This window comes from Ictidomys tridecemlineatus, chromosome 9 (assembly GCF_052094955.1).
Source record: "Ictidomys tridecemlineatus isolate mIctTri1 chromosome 9, mIctTri1.hap1, whole genome shotgun sequence".
In the NCBI taxonomy this organism is placed as follows: Eukaryota; Metazoa; Chordata; class Mammalia; order Rodentia; family Sciuridae; genus Ictidomys; species Ictidomys tridecemlineatus.
The window spans coordinates 29,205,289-29,225,725 of NC_135485.1; the positions used below are offsets into that span (position 1 = coordinate 29,205,289).

At 40.8% G+C, this 20,437-nt stretch overlaps 1 protein-coding gene across 3 annotated transcripts in view; it reads left to right on the plus strand.

Annotated features, from left to right (window-relative positions):
* The window catches only part of Klf3 (KLF transcription factor 3), a 33,002-nt gene extending 12,997 nt beyond the window's left edge, over positions 1-20,005 (plus strand). For all 3 annotated transcript variants that reach the window (XM_078021186.1, XM_005319908.5, XM_078021187.1), the window contains 5 exons: positions 1,808-1,903; positions 7,834-8,320; positions 8,972-9,125; positions 13,897-14,057; positions 16,199-20,005. In XM_078021186.1, coding sequence (XP_077877312.1) covers positions 1,847-1,903; positions 7,834-8,320; positions 8,972-9,125; positions 13,897-14,057; positions 16,199-16,380 — 1,041 coding nt within the window. In that variant the 5' untranslated portion in view covers positions 1,808-1,846 and the 3' untranslated portion in view covers positions 16,381-20,005. The remainder of the gene's footprint in view (positions 1-1,807; positions 1,904-7,833; positions 8,321-8,971; positions 9,126-13,896; positions 14,058-16,198) is intronic.
* The last annotated feature ends 432 nt before the right edge of the window (positions 20,006-20,437 follow it).

Sequence of the window (20,437 nt, forward strand, 5' to 3'; positions counted from 1 at the left end):
TCTCAAGGCACAAAAGGATTTTCATCCTTCATTATGAAATCGTCCATTTTTCACTGGCTGTTGGTTTGTTCCTGCTGGGTTTACTCATAAGAGGACAGTGGCACCGTGGATTTGAGCAGCCTGGTATTCAGATTCTGTGATGTAGGAAAATGTCCTTTGGAAGTGAAGGTCATATGTTGTGTTATGGATGAAGTTCACAGAACAGGCTTCCTTCAAATAATTCAATTATACTTCCATAATTTTGTAGGTGAAGGTGAACTAGCATGACCCATAGATAACAAACTACAGAATTGCTGTCAAGAAGATGTGGGGTGAAGGGTTGTGATACTGAAACATAGGAAGTAACCCAGAATATGGGACTTCTGCAGCTTTTTCAGGTAGAACTCAAATCTAGAGCTTGTTCACTTTGCCCCTTAAGCCAGGGTGAGGTATAAAGATCTTGCTTCTAATCAAAACACTGAGCAAATTTGCATAGTAAGTACCTGAAGCAGGTTTCTGAGGATCCGAGTGGTAGCTGGGCAGTGATTCTGTGGGCTGTGAAAGGCAGTTGAACGTTGTGCAGATTAGATATTTTGTCCTGAGAAGAGCAGTTGACCTGATGTAGATTAGTATTAAAAGTGGACCAGTATAGAACAAAAAAGAAAGCAGTGTGATTAAAAAGTTGAACAACCGAAGAGAAGCACAGCAGAGGATAAGGGTAGATGTTTCCTTTACATTAGGGTAATTTCCTAAGAAGTGATAAGATTATGTTCTTCATATGTAAAATGTGTTTAGAAAACAATAAGAGAGGGTAGGGCTCAAGCTGAAGGGGCATTTCTCAAAGAAATGTAAATGGTAAAGATGAATTCTACTTTAGTAATTAAATCAATGTAATTAAAAAATAATTTGTCATTTGAGCCATGTGCAATGGCGCAGGCCTGTATTCCTAGCAGCTAGGGAAGCTGAAGCAGGAGGATTGCAAAGCCAGCCTCCACAACTTAGATCCTAAGCAACTTAGTGAGACCCTGTCCCAAAATAAAAAGGACTGGGGATGTGGCTCAGTGGTTAAGCACTCCTGGGTTCAATCCCTGGTACCAATAATAATAATACATTTGAGACCAACAGAATGTTTTGTAAAATATACATGCTTCTAACCCAACAATTCTTCTACAGAAAAAAATATCTTAAAAGCTAATAAAGAAAAAACAACTAATGAACATACAGGAAGATACAAGTATAAATAATGGTAGTGCCTGGTAAAAGGGGATGTTAAATTGATTTGTTTGAACAGTGGCATGCTGCTGAATTTGTTGTAGAATAATGCTTACTGGAAAAAAAAAATAGTATGTATTCTTTGCTCCCACTTAAAATGAAGGTTTGATAGGATAAACAAGGATGGTTGGTTTTAGGTTTTCTTTTGGCTCATCTCCCCTCTCCCATGTTTCTGTGATGAACATACAGAAGAAAAGATGTTTAACAGTCCTATGTAATGTGAACTTCTGTTGAGTCACCCAGCGAGATCTTATGCAAGTTTTGCTACTCAAAAGAGGTTGTACATATTGTTCCAGAAATCTCAGGGCCTGTGTATTTGAGTTAGCGATTCTGGTCAACCCTCATCTGGTTATGACCATGGAGTATGGTTTTAATTACATAAAAGGGCATCTTCCGCAGGTAAAGGAAACAAATTCCAGTCTTTCTGAGCATAGAGAGAAAGGGGTAGACCAAGCCCGGGGGTGGGGGGGATGTATAGAGTATGGAATTTTATTTTTACTAGTTTATATCTGAAGTGACCTTGGAATTTAAATGGACATCTTGTTTTATTTTCCAGGCCAAACACCAGAGCACCCTAGAAGGTTTAACTAAAAGAATGCTCATGTTTGACCCAGTGCCTGTCAAGCAAGAGGCGATGGACCCTGTCTCGGTGGTAAGTTTTCCAGGGTTGAATACCTCTCCTTGTCTATTCCGAGTCATACCAACAGGGGTGTGTCTTGTGTCAGTCCCTGAAGTTACCACTTGCCAGTCATTTGGCAGGTAGAGCAGTAACAGATGAGGGGTGTGCCCCCCACCACCCCTCCCCACCCCCCCACCCCGGCAGCAGCTGCATCCCTTAATGAACGTGACCCCTGCTTCCTCGGTGTGTCCCCCACACCCTCCAAGACATGCTCAGCATAACTCTTAGGCCACAGGAGAATGTGGTTGTCACAGCAGTTAGATTTACAAAACTCCCCAAACCTTTTGTATGGAAAACCATATCAAGAATAAAATGAGTCGCTTAAAAATCATCCACATGAGAGATGACTGAGAAGCCAGAGAGAAGGAACTTGGCAGTGAGGACAGAATCTCATTTCACTGGGAAGAATCTGGCTGGGTGGTAATTATGTCCACTGTCATCTTCAACGTCCTCCTGCTAAGCTGGCCTCTCTCCCAAGCCAGGCCATCAGATACTGTGAGACACCAGGGGACTAGTAACTAGTGCCGGTGTTTATGTAGGTGCGGTACTGTTGCCATGAAGAGGAGACGTGGTGGGCAGAGGGGTGTCTGACTTCAGAGCAGGAGTGGCTTAGACTAGAGGGGATCTGTTTTAGTGAAAATTGAACAACAAGGCGATGCTCCCACTCTGTCTTGGTTTTTTTTCTTCCTCGGGCTTGGAAAATATTCACAAGGGGAAAAACTTGGCCTGGGTTTGTGTATCCGAAGGTTGGTAATGACACGCTTGCAAAATTAGATCATCCTTATGCATTGGCTGAGGGAGGTTCCTGCCAAAACTGTTTATGCGCGGGGGGTCAGTTCGAGGCCCTCGGAACCCAGTTGCCATGGATATTACTAAGCCAGTGAAGTATTTACCAGTGTCTGTAATGAAAAGCTAAGTCCGAGTGTCTTGAAGGAAATGACATTTACATTCCAGCATGATAACTGGATAACCGAGTGTCTGAGTGTGATAATAACCAAGCAATAATAATTTTATTAATTGGAAAAGTAAATTTACTTCTCATTTTAGTCCATGCTGCCATTTATCAACCCCTTTTCCCCCAGCCGTGCAGGGTCCTCTTGGAGGAAAATTAAGGTGAAACAATTTCCCCATTAATTCTGTCTTTGAAATGTGAATAGGTTCTCAGTGCTGGAGAATATGACTAATTTGACAAATGATGCAGAACCATCACTGATGGGTTTCACTCTTGGGTGTACTTCCAGTGCTTTTAATCAAGCATGGAAATATGGCTCAAGAGCCTCATTTCAAGCTAAAATGAAGATCCACATTGCTAAATTGATATGAAATAATTAAGTGAAAGGAAATGCACTTAAGTGAAAAATGGGAAATAAAATAAATTGGAAGTAACTATTAACTTGTAGTGCTATAACTTGTATTAATACATGAAGTTAAAATATATAGAAGTATATTTTTGCAGCTAATAATCTTTTTCTCCTTCGTGTTCTGGATTTCAACTGACACCTACAAAATTTAATTAGATATTTTCACCAAAAGTTAATGTCAGTCTTTACAATGAAGGTTTTTTTTTTCCCTTAATTCAGAGAAGAAATTTTAGTTAACTGAAACATTAGAAGAGTAAGGAGTTGTGATTATTTTTGTCTTAAAAAGTTAAATAAAGAGCTTTGGTTTCCACTCTTAATTACATCTTCAGGTTTCATCTTCTTTACCTTCATAGATGCACTGTATGAATCTAATTTATTATTCTATTTTCTTTTTATTTCAGTCTTTGGCTCGAGGGTCAGAGTCTTTGACTACTCAAGTATATGTTATAAATGTTAAGGCAACATGGGACATTTATACAATTTTTTAAAGTCCCACTTATGAATAAAAATATTTTATGGTAACTTATTCCCCACCCCTTAAAAGAAGAGCCCAGCAGAAGCAATCTGCTTATTTGGTATTTTGCCATAGCTTAGAAAAAGTGAAAAATGTCATTTTTTTCTCTTACTAAAATATAAGTCCTCATACTATTTGCTGCTAAGCTTATGCTCTGAGGCTTTGGCTCACCCTGTTAGAATGTGTGAGAACAAGGAGTGGAGTATCCCTCCAGGTCTGCGCCAGGGATCGTTGCTGCTCACTGTCCCCAGGTTGGGAGACTCTCCAGCAGGTCCCTGAGCCTTGATTTTTTTTTTTTTAATTTGTGAAATATGCACATATAAAGAAATTGTTTGTTTGTTTTACAAATTTAAAGGATTTGATTCAGGAAATCAGAAAGCAAATTGTGTTTTAAAAAGCCAATTTTTAAAAAAAATATCCTTTAATAAATATCTTTTTATAATTATCTTGTGTTCCCATGGGAAGATTACTTTTGAAGAAGTGTGTTCCTCTTTTTTTCTTTTTGGTTTGTGAATATTGTCTTCTTTCGGACTCTTTAGAGATTGAGAGGTACTTAGAACCAGTAGTTTCCCTTGCTCCATCCTAACTAACTTTCCATGGTTTTTCTGGGCTGGTAGAAAGAGAGCCTTCTGCTTTGGTTGCACAGAGGGGCAAGTCATTTCCAGATGTGTTCAGTCACCCTGCCCACTTAAACAGACTCCTTATGGAAAACTCACCAAAACCTTTCCTAATAAAATAAGAAGCTATGGAAATTCTCAGTTTGGTATAAAGTGGTAGACCTTTGGGAAAACTATCCAAACCCTCTGCCTTTTTCCCCAACGTATCTCTCCGCCCCTCACCCCCTCCAAGATTCAAAAGAATTGGTCCTCTGCTTAGCCTGGCATCGGTGAAGGCCTGCTGAGAGCGTGTTAATTTGCTCCAAGCAGTCGTCAAGTGTTTATTGAGCACCTATGCCAGGCCCTCGCTTCACATTCCAGTGAGAAGCAGCAGCCAGTGAATACATACACGCTGGAGGTGTAGATGTTTGAGTGCATGTTCCAACAGAAGGAAGGAACTTTCCTTCTTAACAGATGGTTTTGAAAACTAGACCCCCTTTCCTCCCTTGATGAAGCTGGGGGTTGGGGTAGAACTTGCTTGTGTCTTGTCTTTGGGATGATCTGTTCCAGAACAGGGGGGTCGGCATTGAATGTTCATCCATGGCCACAAACAACGAATTTTCTGCTTCATCCACCCTTGGTGCTGATTTGGATTTAGGACCAGTACAGCCACGCCTATTTGCATTGCTTTGTTAGAAGATAGGAATGGTCTGGAGCAGAAGGGAAGCAACTGTTACCAGGGTGGACTCGCCCGGGGCACACCCAAGTGGAGCCCTGTATCAGTCCTTACTCTGTGGAGATCCAAATGGTTGCCAGCTGATTGCAGTAGCTTGCGTGCTCCACCCAAATAATTAAAGTAAACATGGCTCAGAGAAGATTCTGGTAAGCACTGCAGTGCAATTTGCCAGTGAACTGGTTTGGAGGACCACATTTCTTCACTCTTTTGTGAGGCAGTTGGACTGAAAATAGTTAATTAGTACTCAAGAGTTGGGTGACTGGCGACATATATATGTCTCCCTGGCACTTCAGAAGAAATACATGTCCAGTAGGGGAGGGGGCATGCATTTGAAAGCAAACTATTGGTAAAAACTGCGTTTTTCTAAAACTGAGCTTCATGTGTGACTTCTTTCTTGATGGCTTGAGAAACCTGAGAATATTAAATTTACAAATCCCCCAAGGTTCTAAATTCCTACTTGCCTTAAACCCATGCCATGGATAGAAAAATCCAGCAATGGCAGCAATGAAAGTATGTCCTCATTTTGCTTCCTATTTAGCTGCCAATAACTATTGGCCTTAAAATCTAGGTCAGAGGGAGGTCTTGGAAGAATAGGGCTGAAAATAAGGGAGAAGCTACATTTTGGTAAATAGAATCGATGCCGCCTTCCATTTCCTGAACTTTTCTGCTAGCACCAGGACTTTTGCCCTCTGGAGAATTATAAAAAGCACGTTCAACTTTAGAACTAGAAGTCTGTCTCTTCCTTGAATTTAATTAATTCCTGAACTCTTCATTATGCGTCATCTATAATAATTTCTAGTGAACCTTGTGATTCTTTTTCTTGTTGGTTAATATTTAAATTGAAACATATGTAATATTAATATTGCTGTGTATTTTGGACCTCTCACTTGCTGGTGTGCTTCTTTTATGATAGGTTCTAAAGAAATGTAGAAATCATCTTCATTCAATCCTTGACATATAACTCAAAGCTGGTGTTAAAATTTTGTGTATTTTGTATTTTCTGATTTTATATCCTTCCTGTCCTTGAGCAGTATTAGCAGTTACAATTCTTTTTGCTCCCACCTCCCCACTTCAGTCAATCTTTATTCTGTCATTTAGAGCCTTGCTATTCAAAAAGTGGTCTCTGGCACTTTGGACTGCTCCCTAGTCATTCAAAATCCGCATTTTAACAAGATGCCCAAGTGAATTTGAGTGGACAGAGAAGTTTGAGAAGCCTTGTTTGGAATTTCACAGCCCATTACAGTGTACATCTCTTGTGTAAGGACAAGAAGGGACTCCTAAGACAACCTGGTGTGTCAAGTTTTATGTTAAGCTCATTACATGGTTTATCTCTCCGAATCCAATTTTAAATTTTGACCTCACAACCTCCAGGAAGTTGGATTTTGGGGTATCCACCTTCAAAGTACCTGCACTTCTGATATTTAGTCATTTTTCTTGCCTTCTTTTCTAGAATTGCTTTTGGGGTATGCAGGGTGTACCAGGGCTTGGACTCGGTACTCGCCACTAAGCCACATCCCCAGCCCTTTTGTATTTTATTTGGAGACAGGGTCTCACTGAGTTGCTTAGCACCTCACTTTTGCTGAGGCTGGCTTTAAACTCTTTCTATATCACTACTATAAGAAATAGAACCTTTTCTCTTACACATTTAAATAAACACATAATCATTTTAAAGCAATAAATGTCATTCTCCTTGAGTATCATAGATTTCCCCAGTGGGCATGCACCCTACTGCTATTTTGGGAAATTATACAGATTATCATGATCCAGATACAGAAAGAGCAGAAGAAAACAAAACACAGAAGCATAAGGATAAGGAACTGACATCAAAACCAGATAAAGACAAACAAAGTTAGATAACAAAGAGGTTTCACTGGCTAATCCCTTACTTCTGGGTACTCTGATGATGCTCAGTTGCTTGGAGTGGGAACTAGGCACCTGGAATTTCAGAAAGCGGAGGTGATTCTGATGGGTAGTCAGGTGGAGATGCACATAGTCTAGGCCCAGAGAGGAAAGGTATGGTCCCAGTAGAGCTCTCAGTCAGTCAAAACCACTCCTGCTTCATTCCCCTGCCCAGCTCCTGGTACTGGGAGTTTAACAGGGGTGCTCTACCACTGAGCCACACCTCCCACCCTAAGTTGTCAAGGCTGGCCTTGAACTTGAAATCCTCCTGCCTCTGCCATTCTAGGAATGGGTTGTTCACAGCTGGAACCCATCAGAAGGTACTATTAGCATAAGGAATGTTTCATGTCCTGCAGAGTTTAAAGATACTAAAGCTAGAGAGTTTCTGCCAGTTGAAGAAGTCCCATCAGAGAAGCAGCAAGGTTAATGTGGCTTGGCTGGGTCTCCTAACACTGAGTCCTAATAATAAAGACCCACAAGCCCTGTGACACAACCTGCTTTAGAGCCTCACCTGGTATCAACCTTGACATTGGACTGGGCAATCTTAGAATAAAACTGCAGATTTCCCACATATCCCCAGGACCACACTGGTCTTATTGGTTCTAACATTTTTGCTAGAGCATCTCTCTCATGGTCTTTGGGGGGGGGGCGGGGAATCAATTATATATGTGAACTGTTTTTTAAAGCCCATGTGATTGTGCCCTGTTAGATATTGTTGTTTTACTTTGTACTTCAAACAAATAACATTTCTCATCTGACTGTGGTGACATGTGTTTCCTTTTTCTTCTTTCCGACAGTCCTACCCATCTAATTACATGGAGCCCATGAAGCCCAACAAGTATGGGGTCATTTACTCCACGCCGTTACCCGATAAGTTCTTTCAGACCCCAGAGGGACTGTCACACGGAATACAGATGGAGCCCGTGGACCTCACGGTGAACAAGCGGGGTTCGCCACCCTCGGCTGGGAATTCTCCTTCTTCGCTCAAGTTCCCGTCCTCTCACAGGAGGGCGTCCCCTGGGCTGAGCATGCCTTCTTCTAGCCCGCCCATCAAAAAGTACTCACCCCCTTCCCCAGGCGTGCAGCCCTTCAGTGTGCCGCTGTCCATGCCGCCAGTGATGGCAGCTGCCCTCTCTCGGCACGGAATCCGGAGCCCGGGCATTCTGCCCGTCATCCAACCAGTCGTGGTGCAGCCCGTCCCCTTCATGTACACCAGCCACCTCCAGCAGCCGCTCATGGTCTCCTTGTCGGAAGAGATGGAAAATTCAAACAGTAGCATGCAAGGTGAGTTCTGCCGGCACCAGAGCTGCTGGCCCCTTCATGTGCCAGGTCTTCCCTGGACAATGGCGATGGGGAGGGGGGCGGGGGCACAGGCAAAGCTGTTGAGTTCTGGGAAGGAAAAGTTCATCTGCCCGAGGCACTTCCTTGGTATTGTTTCTTGTTTTGAAGAGTCCACATTGGAGAGTTAGGCTGTTTACTATCCTGAGATGATTGCTTTCATTATATAATTGTCAGCCTTGGGATAGGAAAAAAAAAAAAAACCTTGATTTTGTACCTTCTTTTATTGAATACTAACATGGTTTGGGGTACAGAAGGCATTTAATAAATACTTTTTGGTCACAGTGATAAATTAGTGGCTCTGAAAAGCCACCTTGTTTACCAGCTGGTCAGACACAAGACTGCAGGTTGAAGGAGATGACCAGAATTCATAAGGAAGAATCTTTGCAAAGAAGTCCAGGTCCCTATGTTTGCTGCTTGCTGGCAAAACAATAGTCGGGAGAAACAATCTCTCACAAATTTATTCTTGCTCTAATCCTGCCAAAGGCAAGTAAATATTCGCACATTAATGCTATAGATAGGAGCTGTATAGTGAGCATTTAAAAGCTGAAATTGGCAAATTATATATAGAGTGACTTTTCCTTTTTTATTTTTTAGTACCTGTAATTGAATCATATGAGAAGCCCATATTACAGAAAAAAATTAAAATTGAACCTGGGATTGAACCACAGAGAACAGATTATTATCCCGAAGAAATGTCACCACCCCCTTTAATGAACTCGGTGTCCCCCCCTCAAGCATTGTTGCAAGAGTAAGTATATTTAGGCGTACCTGGCTTTTTTGCGTCTTGGGACTTGGAGTGGAAAGACAGGTTGCAAAAGTGACATGCTGTGAATGACCAGGAACTTCTTACATTGTGTTGCATCTAGTGGACGGTAGCTCTGGTCAAAGACAGAGACTCTCCAAAAACAGTGCACTTTCTAGCATTTCGACAACAATTACCTCAGCTTTTCATTGAATTTGTCACCCATGATTTTTCACCTCACCACATAAATCTTTTTGTTTGTTTTTCTATTCCTCCTGGCTTGTGTGCATAGTTTTCCTGTGCAAAGGGCGAATCCTTGCATAGATTGGATCTGGTGTTCTAGAGAGTCCACGTAGCTGGCTGGGGTCATGAAATGGTTCACGTGGACACACAGATTCCTCTCTGGTGTCATTCCTGATATGTCTGTTATGGGAGATGTCTTTAATCAAAGTCTTCCAGCCAGCCTCAAGCCCCAAAGAGGAGTTCCAAAATGAGTCCTGTAAACAGCACTGGCAACAGAAGCTTGTTCTTGAGACCCAGAGAAGCTCAGTGCTGAAAGGACTCTATTCTCAGATCTTCATAGCTGCCTGCAGGGTGTTCTGTGTCCTGTAGAATTGCCATCCGCAGGAGGCCTGTGCTGTGTGCACATGCTCTGACACAGGTCAGATAGTATCCCATGTGGGATCGGCCACTGTAGACATCCTCGCCTTGCCCAGGTGGTCACTCTGCAGGCTATGTTTGCGGTTGCTGCAAAGATGGCCTTTGAATCCTGGCTGCTCACCACGTGTATGACCTTGGGCCAATCACTCCTCTTTCATTATTGATTAGAATCATTGCTGTTGTAATTATGTTGTGGTGCTTCAGTTCAATGGCCTAGTTCAAGGGCAATAGCCATTGTCTCTGCTGGGTCCCACCATCATCTTCTTCCTGTATCACTTTTTTCTCCACCTTGAATAAATGCTCTATCCATCTTTTCACTTCTCTTCTCTACCTTCCTCTTACATACTTAACAGCCAAATCAAAGTCTCTGGTTTTAGAGGAGCTGTTTTCTAGTGACTTCAAATATAATCTAATGGTACCCACATTTAGCTTGGGGGGATGCCTTCGTGGTAGCCCACTTTTAATTCTCCCCTGCAGTGAGCTGTAGTCTTTTTTGTTTTTGTTATCATTTATTCCCTGATAGATGAAGTAAAGAATGCATCTTCTTACCCAGCTGCAGCAGCCAGCAGGGAGACTGTCTGAGAGAGTTGTATACTGTTACTACTCACAATTACATAGTGCCCTCCCTAAAGAGACTTTTCCAGGTATTTGCAAAGGAATTGTTTCCTTCAAGGTAAATAGAGAACTGATGAGCTAGACGTTCAGTCACTGGCCTTAATCACAGTTTGCTGTGGGGACCTGCACTTGATCTGTTCCTGATGAGTGCTGTCTCTGCTGTCTTGTCCATAGCTAAGGAGCTGACTGCATCTATTTAAGCACTCAGGTAAAAGGAAGCACAGTGACTGAGTAAAATGGTCACATCTTGAAGGCTGAATCACCTCTTTCTGATAATGAGGGGTATCTCTGGCAAGGTAACATGTAATTGTTAACTTGTAATTGTTCCTGCCGCCCCCCTCCCAATGAAAAGATACCATGTAACTAAATAAAGCCAAGAACCAACATAGGGAGAAATCCATTGACTGAAAAAGTATTGTCCAAAGTCTAGGCTATTCTGAATTATAATTCAAAACATTTTAGAAGAATATTTGAAAGCAGTCTCTCATTTTCTGGGTGATCTCAAACCCAATGGCTTTTAATGAGGAATGAGTAATGTGCTTATTTTAATGCTGACCTAAGAATGCATTTTGCTCCAAAAGGGGAGAAGAAAAAAAAATTCAGATTAGCCACAACTGGGACATGGACTCTTTAAGTAATTCTCTTACAGATGTGATTAAGTAATGTCTTGGAGTGGGCCCAGTAGCAGCCCACATAGGAAACCAGCTAGCTAGGAACGGGTCACTTGAACCAAGAGCCCAGGACTATTGCAGTGAGGCAGACACAGGAATATTTGCCTTAGGAAGCACCTCTTCCCAAAGACTGAGGCTACAGCTTTAAAATTCATTTGTTTGATCCTAGAGTTAGAACTTTAGCCTTAACAGCACTCACAGGTATATCAGATGCTTCTTGTTATATATTTGCATATGTGAAGCTGTATGTAGAACAAAAAGCTTAAGGATCCAATTGCTCTGTCATCTGTATTGTAGCAAACTTGGGAGAGGTCAGCCTAACTCAAAACAAAGACCAGATAAATAGCGATCAGGTATCTGATACTTGATAGCTGTTCTCACTTCTTGGTTATGATCCTGAACCTCCTCTTAAGAATGAGGAGTTAGAAGACCAGAAAACTGTGAGGTCTCAAGACCCTATCAACAGCTATCATTTAGGAAGTTTACCTCTGGGGCAAATGTCATTCTTAGGTGCTTCGTGCACATTTCCCACAATAACCTTTGAAGAAAATACTGTGTCTCCCAAAAGCCCTCTGAGGTAGCATTGCAATCATCGCGCCTGTTACAAAGAAATTAAGTACCTGGCCCAGCATCACAGATGCTATCAGTGACAGAACTGGAATTTAAAGTTGGAGCCCAAAACCTTTCAGTGTATCCAGATCCACAGCTAGGAAAAGCAGTCGTAATCACTGTGCTAAAAGTATTAGATTCCTGTCCCATAAAGTCCAATAAAATTGCAAGAGATTTCTAAAGTTATCCTGGGATAGATATTTGCCCCGTATCCCAGAGACTTAGGAGATATAGTTAACCATTGAATTTCTTCCTCGGCATTTGGTTTCCTAGAGTTGAAAGTTAAAAATAAATTGATACATTTCTTTTTTATGAAGGATTGTGAACGAATAATTTTGCATTTTAAAAAATTATGTCTGTAAACCTCTGGCTTCTCTGTTTTCCCCATTATTTGTAAGAGCGCGCGCACGTGTGTGTGTGTGTGTGTGTGTGTGTGTGTGTGTGTGTGTGTGTGTGTGTGAGAGATTAAAGACTTTCTCTCCATCCCGCCCCGAGTCTCTAAACACTTCTGGTTTGTCCATCTGTTCCCTCCTCCCTTCCAGGCATCAGGGTAGGAAGGCCAAGTGACACTCGCAGCTGACAGTTTTCTTTCCTAATAGGAGTGTCAGGAGTAAGTCAAGGTCACTTAAAATAATCATGTCTTTTGTTCTTTTTTCTCATCACTTCTTAGCATGCCTGTCAACCTTACTGACAAGGGATGTGTATTCAGATTTTTAAAAGACAAAAAAACAAATCTCATTTCAGGGACTCCCTTATTGACTGCATGATTTATTTGTTTGGGTCTCAACAACTTGAGTGTTCACCCTCATCGAATCCTTGTCTTTTCCCCTTTTCACCAGTCTTTTCTCCTCCTGCACACTCACACAAAACATTCCCGGGTGATCCAGAACATCTTTAGGAGCGAAAGACATCTTTGGTCACAGCTGGAGGCCAGCACGTGCCCCTGTAATGTATAGAGTGCTCCATCATCAGGAGAGTGAATGGGCGGTCGGAGCTTCTTGGTGGCAGATGCTGTCAGAGGGAAGCCTGAGAACATGAGGCACAGCTTTTCTCAGCCTTTTCCCAGCTGCCTTTTCTCTCAACCAAATTTCCTTTCTGAGAAAGACACAGTTGATAGTAATGATGCTTAATGGGATTTGATTTCAGATCCACCTAGGAAAATTATGCAAATTCCGGAATGTGAGAGAAAGTAGGAAGGATGTCAGGCATCCCAGCGGGAGCTGGCAGGTTGATGCTGGGGAGCTGATGTCATGGGGAATGGCCTTCCTCTCTCCCCTCTAGGATTTTTTTTTTTCTCTTTTGAAATAGGGTCTCACTCAGTTGTTGAGGCTGGCTTTGAACTTGCTGTTCTCCTACCTCAGCCTCACATCACCGGCCTTACAGGTGTGTGCCACCGCACCTGGCCCTCACCCTCCCTCCTAACGCTGCAGTGGAACTCTTTCTAGTGCAGGAGTGGTAGTGCCAGCACAGGCTGCTGTCAGTCTTCTATCCCACATATGTGGAGCTCAGTGAGCAGCCAGAGGCTTGGTTACTATCTGTACTACACATTTATGTTTGTGAAGATGGCAATGCCAACATTTTTTTTTTCCTCATAAGAGCCAGCATTTGAAATTTGAACGTGAATTGGCAGTCTTTAAAAGATGCTGCTAAATGTTAGCTATATAAAGGATGAAATGTAGAGACATCCTACAATATTGTTGCTCGAGATATAAGAATTTGACTTTTTCTATTTTTCCCTAAAGAATAATAACAAAAATCAGTGCCACCGATGGAAAAATATAGTACCGTGTTCAGCATTGCCTAGTACCATGAAATCTTATCGATAGGCAGGTTTTTACTGCGGGAAAGATCCTCTCCCAGCGTGGCACCTCCCTCTAGCATAGCATCTAACCCTTCTTGCTGTCATTACTTATCTCCATGTCTGTCTCCCCCTAGAGTGTGAGCTCCTCGAGGGCAGGAACCCTGTTTTTATTCATCTTTGTGTCCTGGTGCCAAGCCCAGTGCCTGGCTCATGGTAGGTGCTCACTCAATGTTTGTTGAATGAATATAGCAGTGCTTCTTGGGTTGAACGGCTAAATTTTTTGTTGTTGTTTATTTTGTTGGGTTTTTTTGTTTGTTTGTTTGTTTGTTTGTTTTTGCCCAATGTTGTTAACGCTTTTAGTCGACTGAAGAAAAGGCAGCAGCTTCACTCAACAGTTCTCACTTGACCTTGGCTTTCACAGGAATCACCCCTCAGTCATAGTGCAGCCTGGGAAGAGACCTTTACCTGTGGAATCTCCAGATACCCAAAGGAAGCGGAGGATACACAGATGCGATTATGATGGATGCAACAAAGTGTACACTAAAAGCTCCCACTTGAAAGCACACAGACGAACACATACAGGTAGTAGAAACACCGGCCCCGCTTCTATCTTAAGAAGTAGGCAGGTGAAAGTCAACTTCTGGCTTCCACCATGTTTTGCAGGTTGAGCATCCCTAACCCAAAAATTAGAAATCTGAAATTTTTGGAGCACTTTGGATTTCTGGATTAGACCTGCTGAACTGATAAAGTCTGTGCAAACTTTCCAAAATCTGAAAAACTCTGAAGCCTGAAACACTTCTAGTCTCCAGGGTTTTGCATTAGGAGCTCTCATCCTGCATGTTGAAAGTTTTCCAGGCCTCTGCAAAGTTCCCACAGTCACCCACAGATGTCTCTGTCAGTCATAGAAGAGCAGTTTTTATAATGATTGCCTTTTGTAATGAATTTGAGTAGATTAGAATAATCCCTGTAACCAGGTCCCCACAATCTCTTGAAGTATTGTCCTCTAGCCAGGAAAGGGATGGAGACTTTGTTTCTGGAACAGAAGGGGAAGCGCTCTCACCACCAAGGATGTGGCCTTCCTGTGAGCTCTTGTAGCATACGTATATGATAAAATTTATCATAGCAAAGAACACTTCTTTACACAGAGCAATAAAATGCAACAGTGCCATAGAAATGGAATTCAAATAGAATGCTGTCCTCCATAGAAATAAAAATTGAATATATTCAGGTAGTGTCCATCTTTTAAAATTGAAGGAACTCTTATGCCATTGCCTACACTATTTGTTCTAGGAAATCTTCCAGTTTGGTCAATACTGAAAATAGATAGTGAGTAGCCAGATCATATAAACATTGTTACATAGATGGAGAAAATGTGCACTTGCTATCACTGCTTTCCTGACTTAAGGAAATCATACAGAAACGTTTTCAATAGCCTGATTGATTGCAGTCAGTATTGATGATTGATGTGTACAGTAAGCTCATGTCACCTCAGACTGTCCAATGTAAAATTTTGGTTTAGCAGCAATTTGCCTCTGTGTACATTTTCCTGAACTCAGAATGCAGATTGCCCTACTGAATTTTGAGAATTGTTCTTATTAGGAACATTAACAAAGAGAGGAATTTGGGGGTTGGAAGCATCCTGAGTTGTCGGTGAGACTCAGGCATGGTTAACAACTTCCAGCCTAAAATGAGGAAGGCATTGAAATATTTAGATGACAATTCAGATGTACAAATATACCTCTTGTTATGTATATTCTGTGGGCAAAGGAGATCCTATAAATCTAGCAAGGTTTCTAGAGAGCGGACATGTTAATCTGATACCCAGTACCCACTACAGGCCGAGTATCCCTCATCTGCTATCTTGGAGCCAGATGTGATTCAGATTTCAGATTTGATTGGAAATTTGAAATATTTGCAAATACATAATGAGATATCTTGGGGATAGGATTCAAGTCATATGTACCTTATTTATATACATGGCCTGAAGCTAATTTTGTACAATAGTTTAATTTTCTGCATGAGACGAAGTTTCATGGTATAGAATTTTCTACCTACAGCAATGTGTCAGTGCTCATTTTGGATTTGGGATTGTTAGGTTAGGGATACTTAACCTGAATTGGTTCTTTTAAATGTTAAGATTGCTATTAATAGTGCTTTTTATTCATAAGAGCCTTCAGACTGGTTCTCTTCATCATTTTCCCATAAGGGTCTTCTAATCATCACCTGTAATTATCACTGTAATACAGGAGGGTGATGTAGAAACCTAGCTTCTGAGAAGTGGCATATTATTTGAAAACTTTTGAATAGTTATAGGAAAATGCCTCAAACTTTGAAATTTGACTTATTGAATCCGTAGTACTACATATAATTAAGCTCTTTAAGTAGGTTGAAGACTTAGAAAAATACCAGTATAGATCACCATGTGCTTCAGATTGGTAGTCACTCAGAATGGATCTCATTTTCTTTATGCTTTAAGAACTCTTAAAATCCATCTCCATTTGAGGGTTTTGTTTTGTTTTGTTTTTGCTAGCAGTCATTTAAACATTAGAAGAATTGATTCGTTTTTTTCTTATTTGTCCCGAAATGCTTTATAGACCAGTCAGTGTGTTATCAAAGGGACAAATATATGACCTTCTCTTGGGAATAATATTTTTTAATAGCATTAACTCAGCCCTTACCATCTTTTCAAAAAAAATTAAGCTCTCTTCTCTTTCCTTTTGCAGGAGAAAAACCCTACAAATGTACATGGGAAGGATGCACATGGAAGTTTGCTCGGTCTGATGAACTAACAAGACATTTCCGCAAACATACTGGAATCAAACCTTTCCAGTGCCCAGACTGTGACCGCAGCTTCTCCCGTTCTGATCACCTTGCCCTACATAGGAAACGCCACATGTTAGTCTGAAAGCCTCCGTCTCCGCCTCATTGTGACTCCCCACTCTCCTGGCTCTCTCTTGTCCTCCCTCCCATTATCTAACTCATTTTTTACATGTACATTTTAATTTTGATTCAGCTGGTCTGAATCTCTGAATTTATATCATTCAAAACTTCCATATGGTCAGTAGTCGATACTCTCTAATCCTCCCTCTCCTTACCACGGGTCAGACCTAAAGAATGTGAACACTTTTTTTTTTTCCGGGGATGCTAAGCAAACCCTTCTTACGTTTAATGTAATGAGAACAAGGGAACATGTAAACTAACATACCAATTGTCGGTTTCTCCATGTATTCCTCAAAGAATGTCAAAGTAAATGTGTTAGAAATACAGTATCAAGCCTGCTAGTCCTTGCCAGAGACATCCGTACCTCTCTGCCTGGTGATCCCATTTTATGCTTGACAGCAAAGAGAAGGGTGGCCCCAATCACCAGTTATAGGAGGATATGCAGCAAGATGTCACACGAGCCCAGTCAACTCTGCCATTGTCCTTCACACATCTTCCGTGTGGACCTGGATTATTGTCACTTCTAAATCAATGCCCTCTTGTATGCCGGAAGCTACGTGGAGGGCTGTGCCACCATTGGGTGATGAGCCAGGGCTGCCAAATTAGGTGGGTGATATGTGACAGCTCAAGACATGGGATACTGCTGTGCCTTGTAACAGCAAGCAGTAGAAGCAGAGGAGCATTGAGGGGAGATGCAGGGTGCAAAGCGGGAAGTGGGCAGTTCCTCCTGAGCTAGGGCCTGTCAGTGAGGTGTCCAGATTTGGTCAGCTGTGCCGTGCATCTGCAGAGTGCAGAACCATGCTGCAAAACCAGGTGCCTGTGGGGTTATCCACACAACTGTCTCCATTCCTCTACAATATCCTTTGGATGGTCAAGTTTGAGAGTAAGGAATCCACAGAAATATTTGCCCAGTAATGATTTAAAAAAAAAAAATCTTTTGGGTAAGGGTATGAATGGTCTTTCTTTTATCTAACTTACTTATAGCTTTTTTGCATACAGGGAAACATTGAGTGGTACTTGTATTCCCCTGTCAAATCAGTCGCATAGCTTTCAGTGTGAGCTGGGAGGTGCCAGACTGGCTGTCCTTTGTGTTCATGGCACATATCATAAGTGAGCATCTGCTAAGGCTTTAGGAGATTGATTCAGTTAACACGTGAGTGACACTATTTGTAAGAATAACTAGTTGTGAAGCACACATACCTTCATTTTAGGAACAGACTTTTGAAAAATATAGAAAACCACAGTTCAGGGATTTATATATGTAGCTTGAAAATTCCCAAAAGTTTACTGTCAGAACTAAGAGTTTCCCATCACTATCCATGATCCTGTCAGAAGAAGAAACTGAAAATAATGACTCGTCTTTAAGAGAAATAGCACCATTATCGGAAAGTTTTTCAAAAGCAGGCTTTTGAGTACCACAGTCCAGTAAAAATAATTGATAATGTAGAAATGTCATTAGTCTTCAATCTGAAGAAAATGAGCAAAGGTTGTCAATATGGTTGCATAACCAAATGCCCCTTCATCCCTCCATGAAGGATGGAGGAGGAGAAGAGAGAAGAATGGAATCCTGAAGATTCATCCCTGCCACAGCTCAGGATCCAACACAATCTAAACTGGGAGGAATACATAACTGTTTTAAAACATTGAATGAATGATTCTGGAGGCCTGCAAATCACCCGGGGAGCTTACTTTGGTGGCGCTGTTTAAGTTAGCTGTAGGGCCGGCACCCCTGTCAGCCCTGTGAACCAGCTGGAAGGAAATGTAGATGAGAAACGCAAAGAAATTTGTTTATCTTGGCACTTGGATTTCTTTTCTTTCAGCACTGCAAAATGTTTAGAATATTACAACATGCTAATCGGGGATTTTGTTTGTTTGTTTTCTTTTTTTTGCAATTATGAAATGAACTAAGGAACAGAAATAACTTCTTTTCTAGCAGTATCATCTGTATTGTCAATGCTTAGTCACATTTATCCAGAGTGTTCATGTCTTGAAGTGGTTTTTCAACAATACACTGAAGAATTGAGAGGGATTTTTTTATTGTAGGGAAGATCACCAGCTTGTGTTCCAGCCCATATAAGCGGGGAAAGGAGACAAGAAAGGGTAGAATTGATCTGTGAAACAGCTCAAAGTCTGAGTGCAGTTAATAGAAGGCTTCATGGGTTCTCATGAAATTTGATGTCTGCTACAGCATATTTAAGTTTTGTTCAGAAGACTGTATTATGTTACTATGCAGCTTGCTTCGATCTTTGTTAATAGTTCATTAACAAAGATCCATTTTCACTCTGAAAGAAAAGCAGCTCAGAGTGGCCATTCTCTGTTCCCATGCTGGTTTGATATTCTTTAGATGCCATTGGCCCTTACCAAATTTTCTTATATATATATTTGTATTTTACTATGATAGTTGAGAAATTTAGTCTCTTAGTCATTTAGCTATTATTGTGGAAGACCTCAGATATGAGATAAGATGCCCTTGAAACATGGTTTGTTTTTTTTTTAATGATTCGCCATGTTATTCTCAATCATTATTTAATTGCAATATTTTAATTTGGTGAGAATGATTTGTAAACATGAAGTCGTTGTCATGTAAATTGTTAGTTTATTCAATTATTGCTCAAGTGTCATCTTGGAGAAGTCATAAAAGTTAAATCAGAATCCATCATATTAGAGTTTCAAAATGTGAATTTACATCATAAATGGGCATTAACATTCTAATTTGCTTGGTTTGGAGAATGTCTGCAGCATAGCTATGTTCAACCAAGGAGATGCTAAATATGCAGAAGTTTCAAGAGCCTTGGAACAGAATTACAGGGGAACTATATGTGTATATGTATGTTTTATTTAACACCCATCTGCACTATCAGTATTGCACTAATGTGGGATTTGAAAGACTATATTGCTGAGACTGTATATCTGCACATCATTCCTATTAGATTGGTTTAAAGACAATCTCAAAGATCTAAGGTTTAAAACAATTTGGTTTGAAAATACACAGTTGTCTTGAAGGAATTGCTGTCACACATAAAGTCGCTCAGAGTTCTTTATTCTCTTCTTGGTCAAGGTTAACAATTTCTAAATGATTGCAAATTCACTTAATACATTTACAAAGCCATTTTACATGCATTAAACGAGGGCTACAACATGTTTTACAAATACTAGCACTTTTTTTTCCTGTTATGTACTTAGTGTTAGAGGGTCAAAATAATCTTTCTGCTTAGCATCTCTTAAACCATACCTGCAAGTATAGCAGGATTATTACATTTACAGTACTTTAATACTTGTATAAACTATGCAGAAATTTTTAATAAAGTGTAATATATTTTATAAGCTAATAAGACTGAATGGGTAAAGGTTTTTAGCATGCATTAGTATACTTGCAAATACTGAAACATTTTGGTAATCTTTCTTACTAAAGATGTGAATGTTTAATGTACCTTCTCTGTTTCTACTCTGTAGTCCAATGGGAATTCAGTAATGACATTTTGTCATGTCAAACTGTGAACATAAATTTGTACTGTACAGTCCTCATATACTATATACAGTATGCAATATATGTATTATATACTTGTTAATAAAACCATCAGAATATTAAATGTGATCATGTGATTACTATGTAAGCAGTGATCACTAAGAGCAAAAAAGAACCATGTAAATACCCTGCTTAGAAATTTTGAAATAAGTCACTCTGAGCACTCATTGATGGAAGGAAAGAAAAACAGATCAACTTCATGTTGCACTCAAGGAGTTAACTCTTCCCTAAAACTATAACCCAACTAGCAGGAAGTCTAAGCTCAAACCATAAAACAAACAACCCAGCATAAATCTATAAATTCACCTAGTGCATTCTTGAAATATTTATTTGTTGTAAGCCCTACCTATTTCCAAGATGAATTTGCAGAGCCTCCTGGGCTCTGGTTTAAGTCTGTCCCTGAGAAGTGTTGGAAACTTAATTCCTCAGTACAGAGGCACTGAGGTGTTGGGCCTGGTGGGAGGTGCTTGTATCATAAGGGTTGAGCCCTCCTGAA